The 16,024-nt window shown below is 43.2% G+C and overlaps 1 protein-coding gene across 14 annotated transcripts in view; it reads left to right on the forward strand.

Annotated features, from left to right (window-relative positions):
- Positions 1-16,024, forward strand: part of SH3KBP1 (SH3 domain containing kinase binding protein 1) — a 339,164-nt gene that overhangs the window by 188,321 nt on the left and 134,819 nt on the right. For 6 of the 14 annotated variants that reach the window (XM_072817106.1, XM_072817109.1, XM_072817103.1 and 3 more), the window contains 4 exons: positions 2,090-2,219; positions 2,774-2,833; positions 9,788-9,862; positions 13,493-13,698. In XM_072817106.1, coding sequence (XP_072673207.1) covers positions 2,090-2,219; positions 2,774-2,833; positions 9,788-9,862; positions 13,493-13,698 — 471 coding nt within the window. The remainder of the gene's footprint in view (positions 1-2,089; positions 2,220-2,773; positions 2,834-9,787; positions 9,863-13,492; positions 13,699-16,024) is intronic. The other 8 variants (XM_072817113.1, XM_072817107.1, XM_072817104.1 and 5 more) reach the window with 3 other exon arrangements.

Raw genomic sequence — 16,024 nt, forward strand, 5'->3', positions numbered from 1 at the left:
CAGCATTCTAGTGGTCTCCATTCCACAGGTTCTGTCGGCTTCCCCTTTCTGGAGTGTCTCACACACCTCCTTCCCTAACTTAGATACATCTCCCATTCTCCTCTTCAAGGCCAACCTTAATTTTGATTTCTTTTTTTTTCTCTGAGCCTTCCTGTAGCATCCCAGATCTGGGGGAGCTTGGCTTTGTGTAACAAGTTAGGTTTGTGCTGAGTCATGGCATTTCCCTGCCTCTCTACCTCCCATTGCAAGTATTTTTTTTTAAGATTTTTATGTATTTATTCATGAGAGACACACAGAGAGAGGCAGAGACATAGGCAGAGGGAGAAGCAGGCTCCCTGTGGGGAGCCTGATGTGGGACTTGATCCCAGGACCCTGGGATCACGACCTGAGCCAAAGGCAGATACTCAACCACTGAACGACCCAGGTGCCTCCATTGTGAGTTTTTAGTCACACATGTTCTCTCCTCTCTTTCGACCACCAGCCCTTCTACTTTGGTAGATTGTCAGCTGCTTGGGTGGGGTGAGCCATGTCCTGGACAGTTCTGTGTCCCTAGCCCCTAGTGTAGAATCATAATATATCTGTCTCGAACACCGATGGAGTGTATTCATTATCCCTATTGTATAGAAAGGAACCAGGATTCAGTTTGGTAGGAAATTTGAATGAGGTCATATAACTGCTGAGCTTCAGTAGGATTTGAACTGGTCTTTTGACTTTAATATTCTTTATCTTTTTTGTTTTAATTGTTTTAGCTCTTAAATTGTATTTATCAGTTTGTGTGGATGTTAAAAAAAAATCCCAAAGGTTCAGAGTCTCTTTCCGTCTTTTTGCACCGTGTGAGTAACTTAATACTTGCTTGTTCTCAGAATGTCCTGTTATTTTCCTTCAAGGAGCCACTTCGCTGTTCTGACTTCTGACTTCTGCTGTTCTGTTAGTGGCTCCATCACAAAATCTTAGGATGACTTTTTACCTTCCTCTTGCTCGTCCCAGCTAATTGGGGACTCAAGACCAGCTCAGAGGGCCTTCAAATCCGTACCTGCCTTCTCCCTTATCACTGCCTCCCCCAGACCCAGCTCTCATTCCCCTGCCCAGAGGACTGCAGTCTGGCTGCCCTCCCTACCTCCCTTCTGCCCTGTTGTACTTCATCTCAGGGCAATCTAGAACCCTGCAGGGAGTCCTTCTACCTTCCGATTGAGATTTTAGCACAGGGCTTCTTAAGGGCTTCTTAAGGGTCTTCCTAAGGCCATCTAGTTAGTTTAGTAGCCCAGGAAGCCATTGTCACTTGTTAAATAATGGCTTTAAATGCACAAAATAAAACATAGGAGGGACACCTGGGTGGCTCAGGGGTTGAGCATCTGCCTTCAGCTCGGGGAGCCATCCTGGGTTCATGGATCAAGTTCCTCATCGGGCTCCCTACTAGGAGCCTGCTTCTTCCTCTGCCTGTGTCTCTGCCTCTCTCTCTCTCTGTGTGTGTGTCTCTCATGAATAAATAAATAAAATCTATAAAAAATAATAAATGTACAGTTACAAAGGGAACCATCGAAATAGCTATCAAGCTATTTTAAAAGCAGATTTTGATATGATAATCTATGTTTAATTTCTTATTATAATTAATAAATAATTCTGTATGAATACACTAAATAATAAGGTCCCCAGCAGGTGTGGTAACTACTACCGCTTGATGGTAGTGATGGGTGCAAGCGATATCTGGAGATACCCACAGCTTCTGTGACATGATACAAAAATGTCCACGATTGGTTTGGTGATGAGTCACAGGTCCTTCTACTATTACTGTTTCACCTACATTTGATAACCAAAGTAAATGCCAAATTTCAGTCTGAAGTTAGTGAAAATACATTGTTAATTCCTTTCCACTTGTGTTTTTGGCCCCCAGGTCCAGCCCCCTTTCCTGAGTCTGAGTCTCAAGGCTCTAAGGTCTGCGATTGCATTCCCTGTTAGCTTGTAAGCTTTGGGTCCTTCTGCTCTCCCTGTGTGGGCTCTGTACTGTGCACCATACAGATGGGAGAGAAAACCGGGAACTCCAGTGTCTAACCTGAGCACTGCATCTCTCTTCTTGTTTGCATCTGTGCAGGTAGAGGAAGGATGGTGGGAAGGCGTTCTCAATGGAAAGACCGGAATGTTTCCTTCCAACTTCATCAAGGAGCTGTCGGGGGAGTCGGATGACCTGGGTATTTCGCAGGATGAACAACTCTCCAAGTCAAGTAAGGAAGTCCCCCATGCAGGGAGGGGGTGGGGACACCGGCAGGGGCTGCTCCAGCCTCCCCCTCTGTTCTGTAGCCTGTGCCTAGTGACGGTGACAGAAGCTCACGAGTACACTTCTGGTCGTGCGGCCTTAACCCCCGCGGTGTAGTAGGTTATCACTGTAAAGGCGTGAGCCGCACCCCTTCACGTGTGCACAGGCACACACTATCCACCTCTGGATAGGTGACCGTCAGCCTCCAGGCCATTTCAGTATTCCCCTGTGGCTCACATTACTGTGCTTCCATACACTGCTCTCACTGCCAGTTAATAATTATTTTTTAAATGAACTGAATGAGACTGCATTTCTCAGCATCCTTTGAGGAACTTGGAGGAAAAAAATGGCACACACACACACACACACCCCGTTGGTGGTGAGAAGTGCTGTGTTCAGGACGACCGCATGCCAGCTTCATTACTAGTAGGACCAGACAGCTGAGAGGCCAGCCCCACCTTGGGTGAGCATGTGTGTCTTTCCGCGATGGTGAGAACGAACTCCAGGTCTTTCTTTCTCCAGGGCCTGAAGCTCTCCTCCCTCCAGCTTCTCTGCTGCCCTTTCCAGCTCACGGAGCAAAAGGTCAGGACCGGGAAGCTTTGTTCTCCCAGTCGCTAACCCAACTTCCCACGTGGGCGTCTGTGTATCTCTTGTGCCGTCCTGAGCCAAGGTCATGGCGTGAATGTCGGAAGACGCTCGACTGTCCTCGTGGCGCAGCACTCCCTGGGGGCGCAGGCTTCCTTTTCTAAACTCAGCCCTGTCAAAATCATACTGAAACGTCTTTCTTTTCCATTTGGAAAAATCTGACTTGAGTGGTGTTCTCCAGTTAGTTGTGTCTCTTTTATCTAACCAAGAGTATGATAGACAGATTCCCAATGTGGAGGTAAAGCCACTTCCAGAAAAGTGCTCGGGCGACCTTCTTCACTTGGCCTTTCAGCAGCTCGGGCTCATATCGCCTGTCATACATAGAAACAGCAGCTCTGGCTGGTTGGCTCACAGGCTTCAGGTATACCCTTTGCCTCTACTGCCAGTGCCAGGGACCCCACCCCAGCCCACCCCCAAACTCCATTCCATCCCAGGGTCTATGGTAGGAAATAATGGGAGGTTGATTTCGGAGCAAGTGAAGCATCTTGGAGCTCCTGCTGCCTTCTCTGGCTTGGGGTGGGGTGATTCTCTGCTAACAAGGCTCAGCTAGTGAGTACAGCTGGGAGGGTGGTGAGTGTCCTTGACCCCATGATAGTGGGAGTTGCTGTAGGTCCTGAATCATACATTAGTCCCAGCTGCCCTGGTGTCTCTTTTTGTACACGGGAATAGTGTTGAACCTGGTAATTAGGTCCTATGATAACGACACTGTATCTCAGGGATGTTGAGAATTAAATGGGCTTTCTTGGGAGGGGGGACCAAATTGGGTCATCGTACCATTATTTCTGTGGGGAAGTGTATTATGAGTTCTAATAGCAATAATGCACATAAATCACCTCACCCATGTAAGGCCGTCCATAAATGGTCACTTTCATCATTAATCATGATAGACTCTTGGGATATATAACCAGTTTGTGTGCTGAGACTGATGCACACTGATTGGTACCATGCACACTGAAGCATTATCTCTGCATGTGGAAGCTATTATGAGATTCCTTTACTGATGCAGAAAAGGAGATCTGGAGAGGTCTCCCTCTCTGGGAGAACCTTGACTTCTTGTATCCTGCCATGTTACCTGTGCTTTCATGGCTGGAGGGTCAGAGAAGTAATGCCTTTTGTATTTTGGGAACTGTTGAAATAAACTGCCTCCTTTTGCTCTAACTTAGTAATATGGACATTTGACCTGCCTGACCCCCTCAGTTCAAAGTGCACGGTGCTGGGATTCCTGGGGCAGGAGGTTAGGAGACTGCTTAGAATGGTCTCTCTGGGCACTTAGCCTTCCTTCAGATGCTCAGAAAGGACTGTTTCTCTTGGAGAGACTCTTCTCCCCAACACTCATTCAGTTAAAAGCCCTCCATTTCAGGACGAGGAGAGCCCACAAGTTTCAGCAGCCATGTTTAGTTACCACAGAATCTGTTCCTTATTGGGGAGGGTTTGAAGTCCCTGAAGAGGCATGGTCTCCTAACAAGGATGGGTGTTTCTAAAAGAACTGCATGGCCATGGCAATCTTCCTGTATGTACAGTTAAGGACAAGAGGGCCCATCTCTCCATCTTTCCATCTGTCCACCCATATCCATCCTTCTATCCTTCCTTCCTTCTTCCTTTTCTTCTGCTTCTCATTCATTCAGCCTTTGCTGAGCCCCTGTTGTTACTAAGACACTGCACAAGACCCTGAAGATATACAGAGTTCCTGCCTTCATCAGCTCGCATAACAAAGGAGTACACAAACTGGAAGTTTGGGAAGGTGCCCCAGGTGCTCCATGAGTGTCTGAGGAAAAATGGTATACAGAGGTGGAGAGGCCAGTCCCACATCCCAGTGGACAATGGTGGTCACAAAAGACTTCATACAAAAAGAGATGTGATGATAATGTCCCTGTGGCTTGCTGAATTGAAGTAATCCCCTGAAAAGAGAAATAGCCTCTCTCAGCATTCTGACAGGCTTTTCAGTAGCTGTTTACACTCTGAAGATAAAATGTCTATCCAGTGGTAAAATGTGTAAAATGTAGTCCCAATCACATACAGAATTTATGTATAGTGGTAGTAGGACTTGTCTAAGCGGAACCTTTGGTTTTAAAATGATTCTGCTTATTCCCTATTCGCAGAGAATGGCATCAGTAGTTTCAATGTGCTTTACTTTAAATTTTTTCTTTATAGAAATAATTATAGTCACAAGAAGTTGCAAAAAAAAAAAAAACCAACTAGAACTGTATAGAGAGATCCCATGTACCTCTCATCCAATTTTCCCTGGGGATAACATCTTGTATAACTGTAGTAAAGAAATGCCTATTTACTTTTATCATAAAACTAAGAAAGACAGAGGTAGTTCGTGCACAAAAGACATCTAGGTTTTTACTCCAGTACAAGCTAAACTGTACTTAATCAAGATCTTTGTTAGACCTGCCCACTTAACATTCCTAATGTTTATGCCATTTTGGCAATTTTTAGAGAGCCTTGTGCCTTCATATAAAAATCCTCTGAATTTAAATGCTACCAGACATCAGGGTGAGGTTTTTTAAGCAGATAAAATCTATGTCCTGGTACATATGAAGAAAACTTAGTGTACAGTGTATCCTTGTGTATCTCTTTGTTCACACAAGTGCATGCACAGACACACACACACACCTACATGTGCACATAATTATTTGGTATTTGTACTCTTCACATTTCTATTTCCAGAAAGTAATGGATGAATGTAATACAAGAAACCTTGACTTATATTTTTGAGGAAGTGTACCCGGACATCTTGACACATAGCGGGTGCTCAATAAGCACTTACTGAATCCCTTTTTACTCTGAGGAGGCATTTTTATCTTTGAAAGACAGGTGCTTGAACTTGCTTTTCTTTTACCGTGTTGTATTTTTTATATATGGTGGTTGTTTATGAAAATATCTGAACTGTAGATCTTTGTTTAGGGTAATCTGATCTGTCAAGGAAAGAGTTACAGCAATTGTACTGGTTGATGTGTTGACTTAAACCTTTTACCTTAGATAAGAAAGTTCATAGCTATGTAGCAGCAGAAACGTTTTGCTCCATATTTAAATTTGAAAACGCTATTGTATTTTATAGAATTTGTGAAACATTAGAGGTACTTTTTCAGAGGTTTCTATACCCAACATGGGGCTTGAACTCATGACCCTGAGATTAAGAGTCAGATGCTCTACTGACTGAACCAGGCAGACACCCCATAGTCTTCTATTTTTAATACAATTTGTTAGCTTGAAGGTGGAGGTACATGCATTGTAATTTATATCTGATTATAATCAGATGTGTTTCAAGTCCTTCTAAATCTATAGACTCCTCCTCCATGTCTCCTTTTTCTCTTATAATTTTTGCTGAACAAACTAAGGTCCTTTGTCTATGAATTTCCCACCATCTGTCTTTGCTGATTTCGTTTCTGCTATGCCATTAACTCTGTGTCCCTAAAAATTGATCATTGCATCTAGGGGCTTAACTAAATTGAGGTTTGATCTGAATAAATATATATATTTCCCAAAACATCATAGATGGTGATGTATCATCAACATGGAGGCTCACAATGTCTAGCTATCTTTCTTTTTGAATATTAGCAGCCACCTATGATTCCCACCCACCATTCATGAACCCATGAAATGGGTTCCCATTTTTCAGACCAATGGTGAAAAAATTTTGAGTAAGTTAGATTTTTAAAAAAGAAAACATCCAAGTGGTTGTGATAGTACTGTGGGCAGAATCTTATGTTAGGAATGGAAAGGAATTTAGAGATCTTCCAGCCTGGTATCAGATAAGAACCCTAAAGTTCAGTGAAACAAAGTCCTTGGTGTGGCATGGCTTACCAGTGACAAGGCCATAATTACGTGCAGGCTTTCCACACACACTTTGGTATTGCCTTTATTCTGGCCCGCAGTTTACTCTTTCACAGGGCATCTGACAAATTTCCAATTTGAGTAGAGTTTAGATTATTTCTTCTTATTATTGGAGATCATGATTAATTAATTACCTTTTCAGTTTCCATTTTGCACATGCTAATATTGACTGTGAAATAGAACTAATTATAGGGACACCTGGGTGGCCCAGTTGGTTAAGCAGCTGACTCTTGGTTTCAGCCTAGGTTGTGATCTTTGGGTCCTGGGATTCAGCCTTGCATCGAGCCCTGTATTGAGCTCTGCACTTAGCAGGGAATCTACTTGAGATTCTCTCTCTCCCTCTCCCTCTCCCTCTTCTACTCCCTCTCCCTCCTCCTTCTCACAGGCGAGCATGTGTGCATGCTCACGTTCTCTCTCAAAAAACAAACAACCTAATTATAAATTATACTGACATTATATTAAATTATAATCAGAGAATATCCTAAATTCTTAAAATTTATTTGGACTGAGAGGCAAATCCAGATATTATTGTTGTCCAATTTCCTTTTCAGACAAATTCTGCTTCACATTTTGGACATAAATGTATCTTTTATTTCTAACATTTTTTTAATATTATTAAATTTCTCAGATTCTAAACTAATTGTTGTAAAACTAAAAAGTATTCCTGTTTTTTTTTTTAAAAAAAATACCACATCATTTAGCTACAGAAACATTTTCAATTATTTCCATAATTTTCAGAGGGACAAAATTTACATTTTCTTTCTATAACCATTAATAACCAGGAGATTTCAGTTTGAATTGACTTTATAGTTTTCCTAATTCCTTATTTTGGAATTTTAGATTCTGATAGTTTCATGACTTGTCAAGCTAAGACAAAGATGGAGATGGCTTTTTAAAACTTGGGGCAAACCACTTTCATGATATAGAAATACTGTATTTCATTAGTTGTAGGAAACAGATTGTTCTTTTTTATTTTGTACTTTTTGTTCTTTTTAATATTAGATGGTATTTGTTTTGTATATGCCGTTCTATTAGCAGTGAAGAGCAATTAGCAAATTGATGAAACAGTTTCAGGCAAAATTAGATGCTAGGATAAGCATATGATTTTCTGTTGGAATTCTAAAATTCTTCCCTTTTACAGCGTTTGCTGCCTTCAGGTATTAATATTTAATAGTGATAGTAAAGTATTTCTCCCGGTGGAATAAGCAGCACTCATATTCGTGAACTTTCCAATTGCCTGTCTCTTTTGTGTTTTAGATAGAGTATGTGTCCTTGCTCACCGCAGCCCAGGCTGTTTCCCGTCATCTTGCGGGGAAGCTTGGCACACACACTTGGCCGTTCAGAGACATCAGAGCTGTGGTCTCCCTCAGAGATCCTCAGACGTGGTCCTGGGGAAGAACACAGGGAGGTTCTGTTGTACTTGGAGGGACTTTATCAAAATACTGAGTTCTTTACTTCCGCTTCCTTTTTCTGACACTGAGAAGGACCCCCGCTGTTCAGTTTGGGAGGGCCTTGCTTGCAAAGCATCTGCGTTCCTTGGGAATAATGTCACTAATGACTGAAGTGAAGCAGAATAAAAATTTCCCCAAATAAAACAGGCCCGCTGTCACTTGCTTTTTTTTTTTTTTTGGTCATCAAAGTCCTCAAGAGCTGCAAATCTAACATGAACCTTTGAAACACTTTATGGTTTCTTTGGATGATTCTTATATGGCCAGTGATTTTGAACATCTAAGTTTTTACTTTAATTGGATGGAGCACATTTATCAAACAGGGAAGACTTCAGAATTAGGGTGTCCCACCATGCCTGTAGGACATGGAAATGGGAAATACCCGATGGTATTTTAGTTGTCTATTTGATCATTTGATGTTCTCTTCATGTGTCAGTAGTGACGTGGCCCAGAAGCTGACTTGATGTTTCCTGTTGGGGTTTTCCATTTTCCTAAAGAATATTTTAAGAAGTGACACAAGTTACTCCCTCCCTCTCAGTTCCTCTCTCTGTAAACATAGCCTGCTTTTCCCTCCCTCAGACCTATTATGAGTGAGCTGCATGACTGGCCTTTAGTTTGATATTTAGCTCATAAACCATAAGAGAACCTATTTGTTGGGTAATTTAGAGTAATGCATTTAGCAAACCATTTTACCTGCCCATGGTATTCTCTGTATGGTGTGTGTGTGTGTGTGTGTGTGTGTGTGTGTGTGTGTACTCGAACTAGGACAGTGTGTATGTATTTCCTGTACTTAAAATTCCAGAGAAATATGGGCTTTAGCTGTGTGTCCTGTCCTACAGTCTTGATAATCTCTACTGGTAACAACAAAAAAGAGATAATTTGACGTTTGACAGTAGATGAGTCCTATGTCCTCATGCTTGAGTACAGTCTCATGACTGATATGGCAAAAGCTCAATTAAGGTGTTTCAAAAAATAGGGTTTTCTGGTGTCTGCAGCACTAAGCAGAAAACCCCTTATATCCACACGGATGCCACTATTGGTTTCAATCCTCATTGGTGAAGACCCCCTCTAGCTTATTAGTACCTTTCCTTGTTGAAAGGTACAAAGAGTAAAATCCTTAAAGAGAATCTGTGCCTTATTTAGAATCTTGGGGTCATGGATATCAGTTTGTGTCATACAGGGCTCTAGGGATAGAAGATAAAAGATAATGGGCCTCAATCTATATTACACATGGGTCATTAAGGAATCCAGTGACTTGGATTTCCTCTGGTTAATTGAGGTTTTCCTTTTCTTGAGCTAAAATGTGGCAATGGCTTCCAGGTTTAAAGGGGGCATAATCTCCGTGCCAGTCATGGGCAGAGGCAAGCCCCTCTTCCGGATGCTCATTGCTATCGTGGTTGTGTGGGGACTTTGGGCTCATTCTGTAACATTCTTAAATTCTGCCTAATGGTCTCTAATTAATTTGCCAATAAAACTCTTACAGCGGATTCATTGAAGGCAAGTTCAGTTAAAGACTCTCCTTCTTCCTTCTTTTGCCATCATTTGCTCCCCCCTTCCCCTCTCTTGTTTTTCTCTCCCCTTCTCTTCTCTCATTCACTGTCAGGAAAGACTACCTTTGAAGGGACAATTCTGTACCGAGCTGCACCGGGAAAGACGGAGGGCCACAGACGCTATTACAGTGAGTGACCTAAACGGCAGGAGGCAATTGTAAAGTTAACATCCGAGTACTTGTGGTTTTTGACACGGCCGCCGCACTTTCCTGAGCTGCTCATGCTTCTGCCAAGTGTGTGTGTGAATTTCTGATCCAAGGACATGGACTTATTTGCCTGAATAAGTGCTGTCTCCTTGGTGTGTGCTACAGGAGCATTCTCATCACCAGCCCTGGCGCTTTCTTGTTTGCTTTATGCCTCTGCCATGTGTGTAACATGCGTGCATGAGCCATGCGTGCAGAGAAGGGACCAGTAGCATTTGTCATGGCATACGTATTTGTACCAGTATCTCTGGGCCTCTGCGGTGGTGTGAGATGGCTTTCCATGGAAATGTCAACCTCTCGTGGTTACTGCTTTTCCCGAGTGGCTCATTAGAAACCAATAAACCATTTCTTCATTGTGTTGTTCAAAGAAATAAGAATTTGGCATGAAAGTCCATGCCAGAAATGGCGTTCTGCTTTGCTCATTCAGCCAATCACTGCACGACAGACTTCTTTTGGCAGGACCAACGGATAGCCTTTTGTGTTGTGAAATAAAGCTGCCAAAAGTTGAGGGGAAGGACACGAATGAGATTAATGAATGAATTTCGTGAAGCTCTTAGAACAGTTCCTGCCGCTGAATAGCACTATACACGTGAGTTTTAAATTTAAAATAAACAAAAATGGCTCACAGACCTGAATTGATCCATGCTGGAATATTACGGTAAATTACACAAAAGTGTAATTTATTATGTCATTTGGCCAGCCATATAACAGAAAATTTGAGGCTCTGTTCTTTTTTTTTTACCTTGAGGGAAAAGCTTCCACCCTGGTGTACATGTACACATATGCGCATACATATCTACATGTAGAGAAGTGGCGAAAGAGAAGGTTCAAATGTGAACGCCGGAACCGTGCTTCTCAGACTGTCTGTGGTGAAGTTTATTTTTATTTCTATCCCCCCACGGACGGATACCTGGTCTTGCTGTACACAACTTTACTACGCATGCAGTGTGCCATCTGCACCTCACCACAGGCAACTGACAGATCGGGACTGGTCTGTTCCCTGGTCACCCAGACAAGTCCACGGGCCACACATCTGAAGTCATACCAGTACACACTGCTATAAGTGTTTCCAAATATGCACACTTCCTGTGCAAAGCTTGCTATGTACCAGTAACAAGCCCTTCATGAACTGGCCCTAGCCCACAGACCACGCTCTGTGCTGTCCTACCTGTCGGTGTCACCTGGCATTCTGAGCATGACACGGGGACATTTTCAGGATGGTGTGTATGATGGGCACCAGTAGCTATAAGATGCAGCACCAAACCAACATGAAAACGTCACCTTTGATTGTCTCCAAAGGGAAGGAATTAGATTTTGAGTTCTTTCACCAACCCAGATACTCAGCTATATAATTTACATTCTTAAAAGTGATAGAAGCAGGCTGCCAGAATGTCTGGAAGAAAAATCTGCCATGTGTTTTCTTCCCAGTCCATGCTTATGTGGTTGAATGACTGTGCCCCCTCTCTCTGTGTAATGTGAAGAGCATTTCTCACAGTGATTAATACAAAGTCATTAAGATGAACCTGGAAGGCAGCAAATCCCTGAAACTAGAAGCTCAGTGAAATCAGAATGGCAGTGGTTGAAAATATTATGGTTCTAACTAATGAGGAATGATAGAAGACTCCTTCAAATTCCTCTCTTTGAAGAACTAAAACAGCCTTGCCCTAATCCATTTGCCCTGCTGCCTTCTGCTGCTGGTGGTGGTGGTGGTGGTGATGGTGGTGATGGTGGTGGTGGTGGTGGTGGTGGTGATGGGGAGGGCAGGACGGTAATGGTTTCTTCCCACTAACTCTTTCTTTATTCCACCCTCAAATGGTTCTTTCCAACCCAGAAAAGAGTATACAAGCCATTTATCACATAGAAAGAATCCATACGGCAAAATGAGAACATGTTAAAGGGGAAATGACACAATATTTAGACTCCAAAATTATATCTCCAGCAGGGATAGTTCCAAAAACAATGAACAAATAAACACACGAATGGATAGCTAATCCAGAGGGGTTCTTCATGTTTTGCACACTCAAATCCAGGCCTATAAATTACAGCCGACCCCATTGCTGTAGGCTGCTCCTTATTGCTCTGCCCTCCATTCTTGCTCACAAATGCTGTTCTTTAGCTAATTAAAATGTACACCAGGGATCTTCCTCCTCTCCCCTTCTTTTTTGGCTTATAAATACCATTTTATTGAAAACAGCAGCAGCAACAAACACAGCCATTGTTTTAATGTTAAGGATTTGATTTTGAAACTTGTTAGCAATTTATAATGACCTTTCTATATTTTATCTGTTTTCATTTAACAGTTTCTTCCTGCACTGAGACTACTTTATTTGAATGACTTCGACATTTTATAACATTTTATGTGAGCAATTATTTGGTGTATTATTCTTACGTACTAGGAGGCCACCTTCCCTGTAGAAAGATAACGTACAATTGGCTAATACAGAACAAAATTTGATGTACTTTCATCGAGAGCATCGTTGTCATAAGGGGATGTACAGTAAACGTTCAGGAGCTATTCTACACATCTAGAGGCTTTAGAGGCAGATTGAATGGCAAACTAGTATTCCATAAGATATCATTTGAATCCGGCCCTTTGATGGGATGACTGATATACTGACTTTCAAAGTAAGAGTGTACACCTAGAAATTAACTAGAAACAAATAGGCTCTTCCTTTTAGGAACATGATTGTGGGCAGAGCCTGGGGAAAAAAGAATCTGGGAGGTAAGTGTTCATGCTGTCTTGCTGACAACTATTTGGTGACTTCCAACACACACCACAAGAGGTCAAAGGAAGGATGTCATGTTCCCAGTGTTCTTCTTTGGAAAGGGATTCAGCCTTGGGGAAATGATGGCATTGAGGGAGGGAAGAAGAACAGTGGGCTCGGGGAATTCTGGCCTCCGGGAAGGCAGCTTCCTTCCTTTCTTTAACAGACACAGTCATCTTTGCCAGTGAAGGCGTCTCAATGTCAAGTTTGGTTTAATGCTTTCCTAGAGAAACATGTCTGCGTGCATTTATTCCTTGTGAAGCCATCCAAAGAGATTTAATTCTTTGGCAGTCATAATTTTGTGTGGTTTCTTTAATTGCTAATTTGTTTAAATGGCTTTTAGCTTTACAGTTTCCCTTTAGGAAATGTTACTTTCATTGCTAATTGCTAATTGCCATGAGTCATAGAGATTGGAGGTACAGTATGTGGTCCTGACAGGGTGGGGTGGTGAGGACAGAGTGGGAAGGGTTGTCATCACACAGACTGTGGCAAAACAAATTTGTATTAGAATCAGGCTCTGGCTGAAGAGAGGTGAGATGTCACATAAGAGATCTGCTTTGAAATTAGATTTTTTTGGGGAAGAATTTCAATTCACTTCTGAAAATCAAAGGCTGGGGGTGGGGAGATTGAACAAAACTCAGAGCCACCTGAACGCAACATATTCGACACATGAAATGAAAAGTCCTGTGCCCAGTAACACTTGTAGAGGTGGTTCCTGGCTGGCTGTGAGGTGCTTCATGGCTGTGGCTGATTTCTGAGCTCTTTCTCTCCCCGTCCCCACTCTTGACAGGTTTAAGGGAAACCACAGGCTCCGAGAGTGATGGGGGTGACTCGAGCAGTACCAAATCCGAAGGTGCCAACGGGACAGTCGCAACTGCAGCAATCCAGCCGAAGAAAGTTAAGGGAGTGGGCTTCGGAGATATATTCAAAGACAAACCAATAAAACTAAGACCAAGGTCGATTGAAGTAGAGAATGACTTTCTACCAGTGGAGAAGGTATGTTCGACAGTTTCTGTTTTATTTCAACACCATGTGGAGTACCCAAAAGTCCATCATCGTAGGGCATCTGAGACTTCTTGTGCCTCTTCTGGGGTGTCGGTATCCTCACATGCTAGCTGTTTGCCCTCTCCCCTTTGGGGCTCTCCCTCTGTTTCTGGAAAGGCTCATGCTCCAGTTTACATCTTCTTTTCTTACGGATCTCTCTATGGAACGCATCTCAGTATGGCTTTTCAAATGGACCTGGACCATCCCCCCTCCCACCCCAAAAAGCCCCTCATGCCTGGACCCAGCTAAACACATGACCTTGACACCTTTGAGCACAGACTGATCCATCACTTCTCCTTGTCCATTTCTCTAGTGCTTTGTGCCTGGGTGCGTCGATTGGTCCTACAATAGACAAAAGGGGTTATGTATTTTTTTCACTGGCAGTTAGGTGGGAGTGATTTCAGACTGCTGAAAGGAAGTCTCCCACGTGTATATATGATGGAGATGGGCCATGCTGTGACTCCCTGGGTTTTTCCCATCAGGAAGCTGGTTGTTTTCTTCTACCTCTCTGATTCTGGGTTGCAAGAGGCAGACAATGTGTTGCTGCTAAGTACGCGGTTGCCACAGCAACACACCCAGAGCCATCGAGCTTGTGGCTGTCAGTGACGTCTAGTGTGGTACACTTCTGAGCACCACGGCTTTGCTTAGGATTTGATAAATACTGTGGAATTTTCCAAATTGTAATAAGCTACACTCATGCTGTGCTTAAGGAATGTTTGATAATTCGATTTAGCGCTGAAACTTTTGCTTTGATGTTTGTGCCAGTAGGCTCGGGGGATGGGGCATTGGCAGCATCTCTAATGCAGGTTTATCAGTGGCTTTTAAATGTTTTTCATTTTTTGGGTGAGATGAGTTTTTCAAAGTTGCATCATCATCCACTGCTGTACAACTTCCACCCGCCTCTTTCCCCCAGCCCCCAGCAACCTTGCCTGGTGTCATCATACATTAGAAACAGAATCTGGAAAGGAAACTTTGGGACACTTAATACTCTTAGAGATGAAAAAGACAGAAAGGGCAGAGACTTAGACATGAAGCACTGTTCCATTTACATTCTTCTTTCGCTGCAGCTTATCTGAGCCAGCTTTATTTCTTTCAGTAAGTAATATATGATATTTCTCAAGATCTAAGAACTGTCTAGCTGGTATCCCAGCTTGCCAACTCATTTCTCCTTCACATGATCACCTTCAGATTCCTATAAATATTTACAAACGAGCAAGTCCCCATTTTGGGAGGAAACAATGGGTATAGTTTTTCTTCATTTTACTCAACTGGTTGAAATGAACGTGACCATTGACTCAGTTAGCAAACAGTTAATTTTTTTGGTTTGTTTTATGATTCTTGGTCTTATTCTTTTCTGTGTAGGACAGTGTGTGTGTGTGTGTGTGTGTGTGTGTGTGTCTGTGTGTTTGACTTTTGTTGCTATGAATATTTGTTTTAACCACAATAGTAAATTGGGCTATTATCAGTAGCCGTTTTGGCGTCACATGTAATACTCCCGAGTTTATGCCTCAGCACACTTCTCTGAACCCCGGGGCCATATCCCTGACTGCCAACTTGCACATCTCCACTTGAAGATCTTAAATTCTTACTAGCTTTTCCAACCCTGAACTCATCGTCTTCATCACCTAAAACTGCTCTGCCCATACCCTTCCCCGTCTCAATGAAGGCCGCGGCTCTCCCCCTCATCCAGATCAGGATTAAAGTCTTGGGTCTGTCCCTGACTTCTTTTCTCACAGCCTGTGTCTGATGCATCAGGTGACTCCATCAGCTTTGCCTCTGTGAATGTCAGTAACCCACCAAAGCTCATCACCTTCACAGTTCCCCTGCTCTCTCGTCATCACTTAGTAATCTCCTTATAGGGCTTCCTGCTTCTCCCCTTCCCCTGCAGTCTAGTCTCAACAGGGAAGCCAGGGCAATCTCTTGAAACCCTAAGTCAGATCACGCCACTCCCCTGCTCACATCCCCAGAGAACCAAAGTGAAAGGCCTCCCCCAGGGCCACAGGCTGCAGTGACTGGCGTCCATTACCTCTCAGACTTCTCCCCTTGCTTACTTCCTCCTGGCCCCTTACTTTTCATTCAACATGCCAAGCACCCTCCCACTTGGAGACCTGTTTCACAGTAGTTTCCTCTGGCTACACACGCTGCTTCTCCCGACCCACTTCGCTGCTTGCCTCTCCCCCCATTACTCTGCTCAGACTTCACCTTTTCAGTGAGCCCTGCCCTGGCCCACTCATTCTAAAACCTACCCTCCTGGCCTACCCTGCCCACTTGTGCTGCA

Source organism: Canis lupus, chromosome X, assembly GCF_048164855.1.
Source record: "Canis lupus baileyi chromosome X, mCanLup2.hap1, whole genome shotgun sequence".
NCBI lineage: Eukaryota > Metazoa > Chordata > Mammalia > Carnivora > Canidae > Canis > Canis lupus.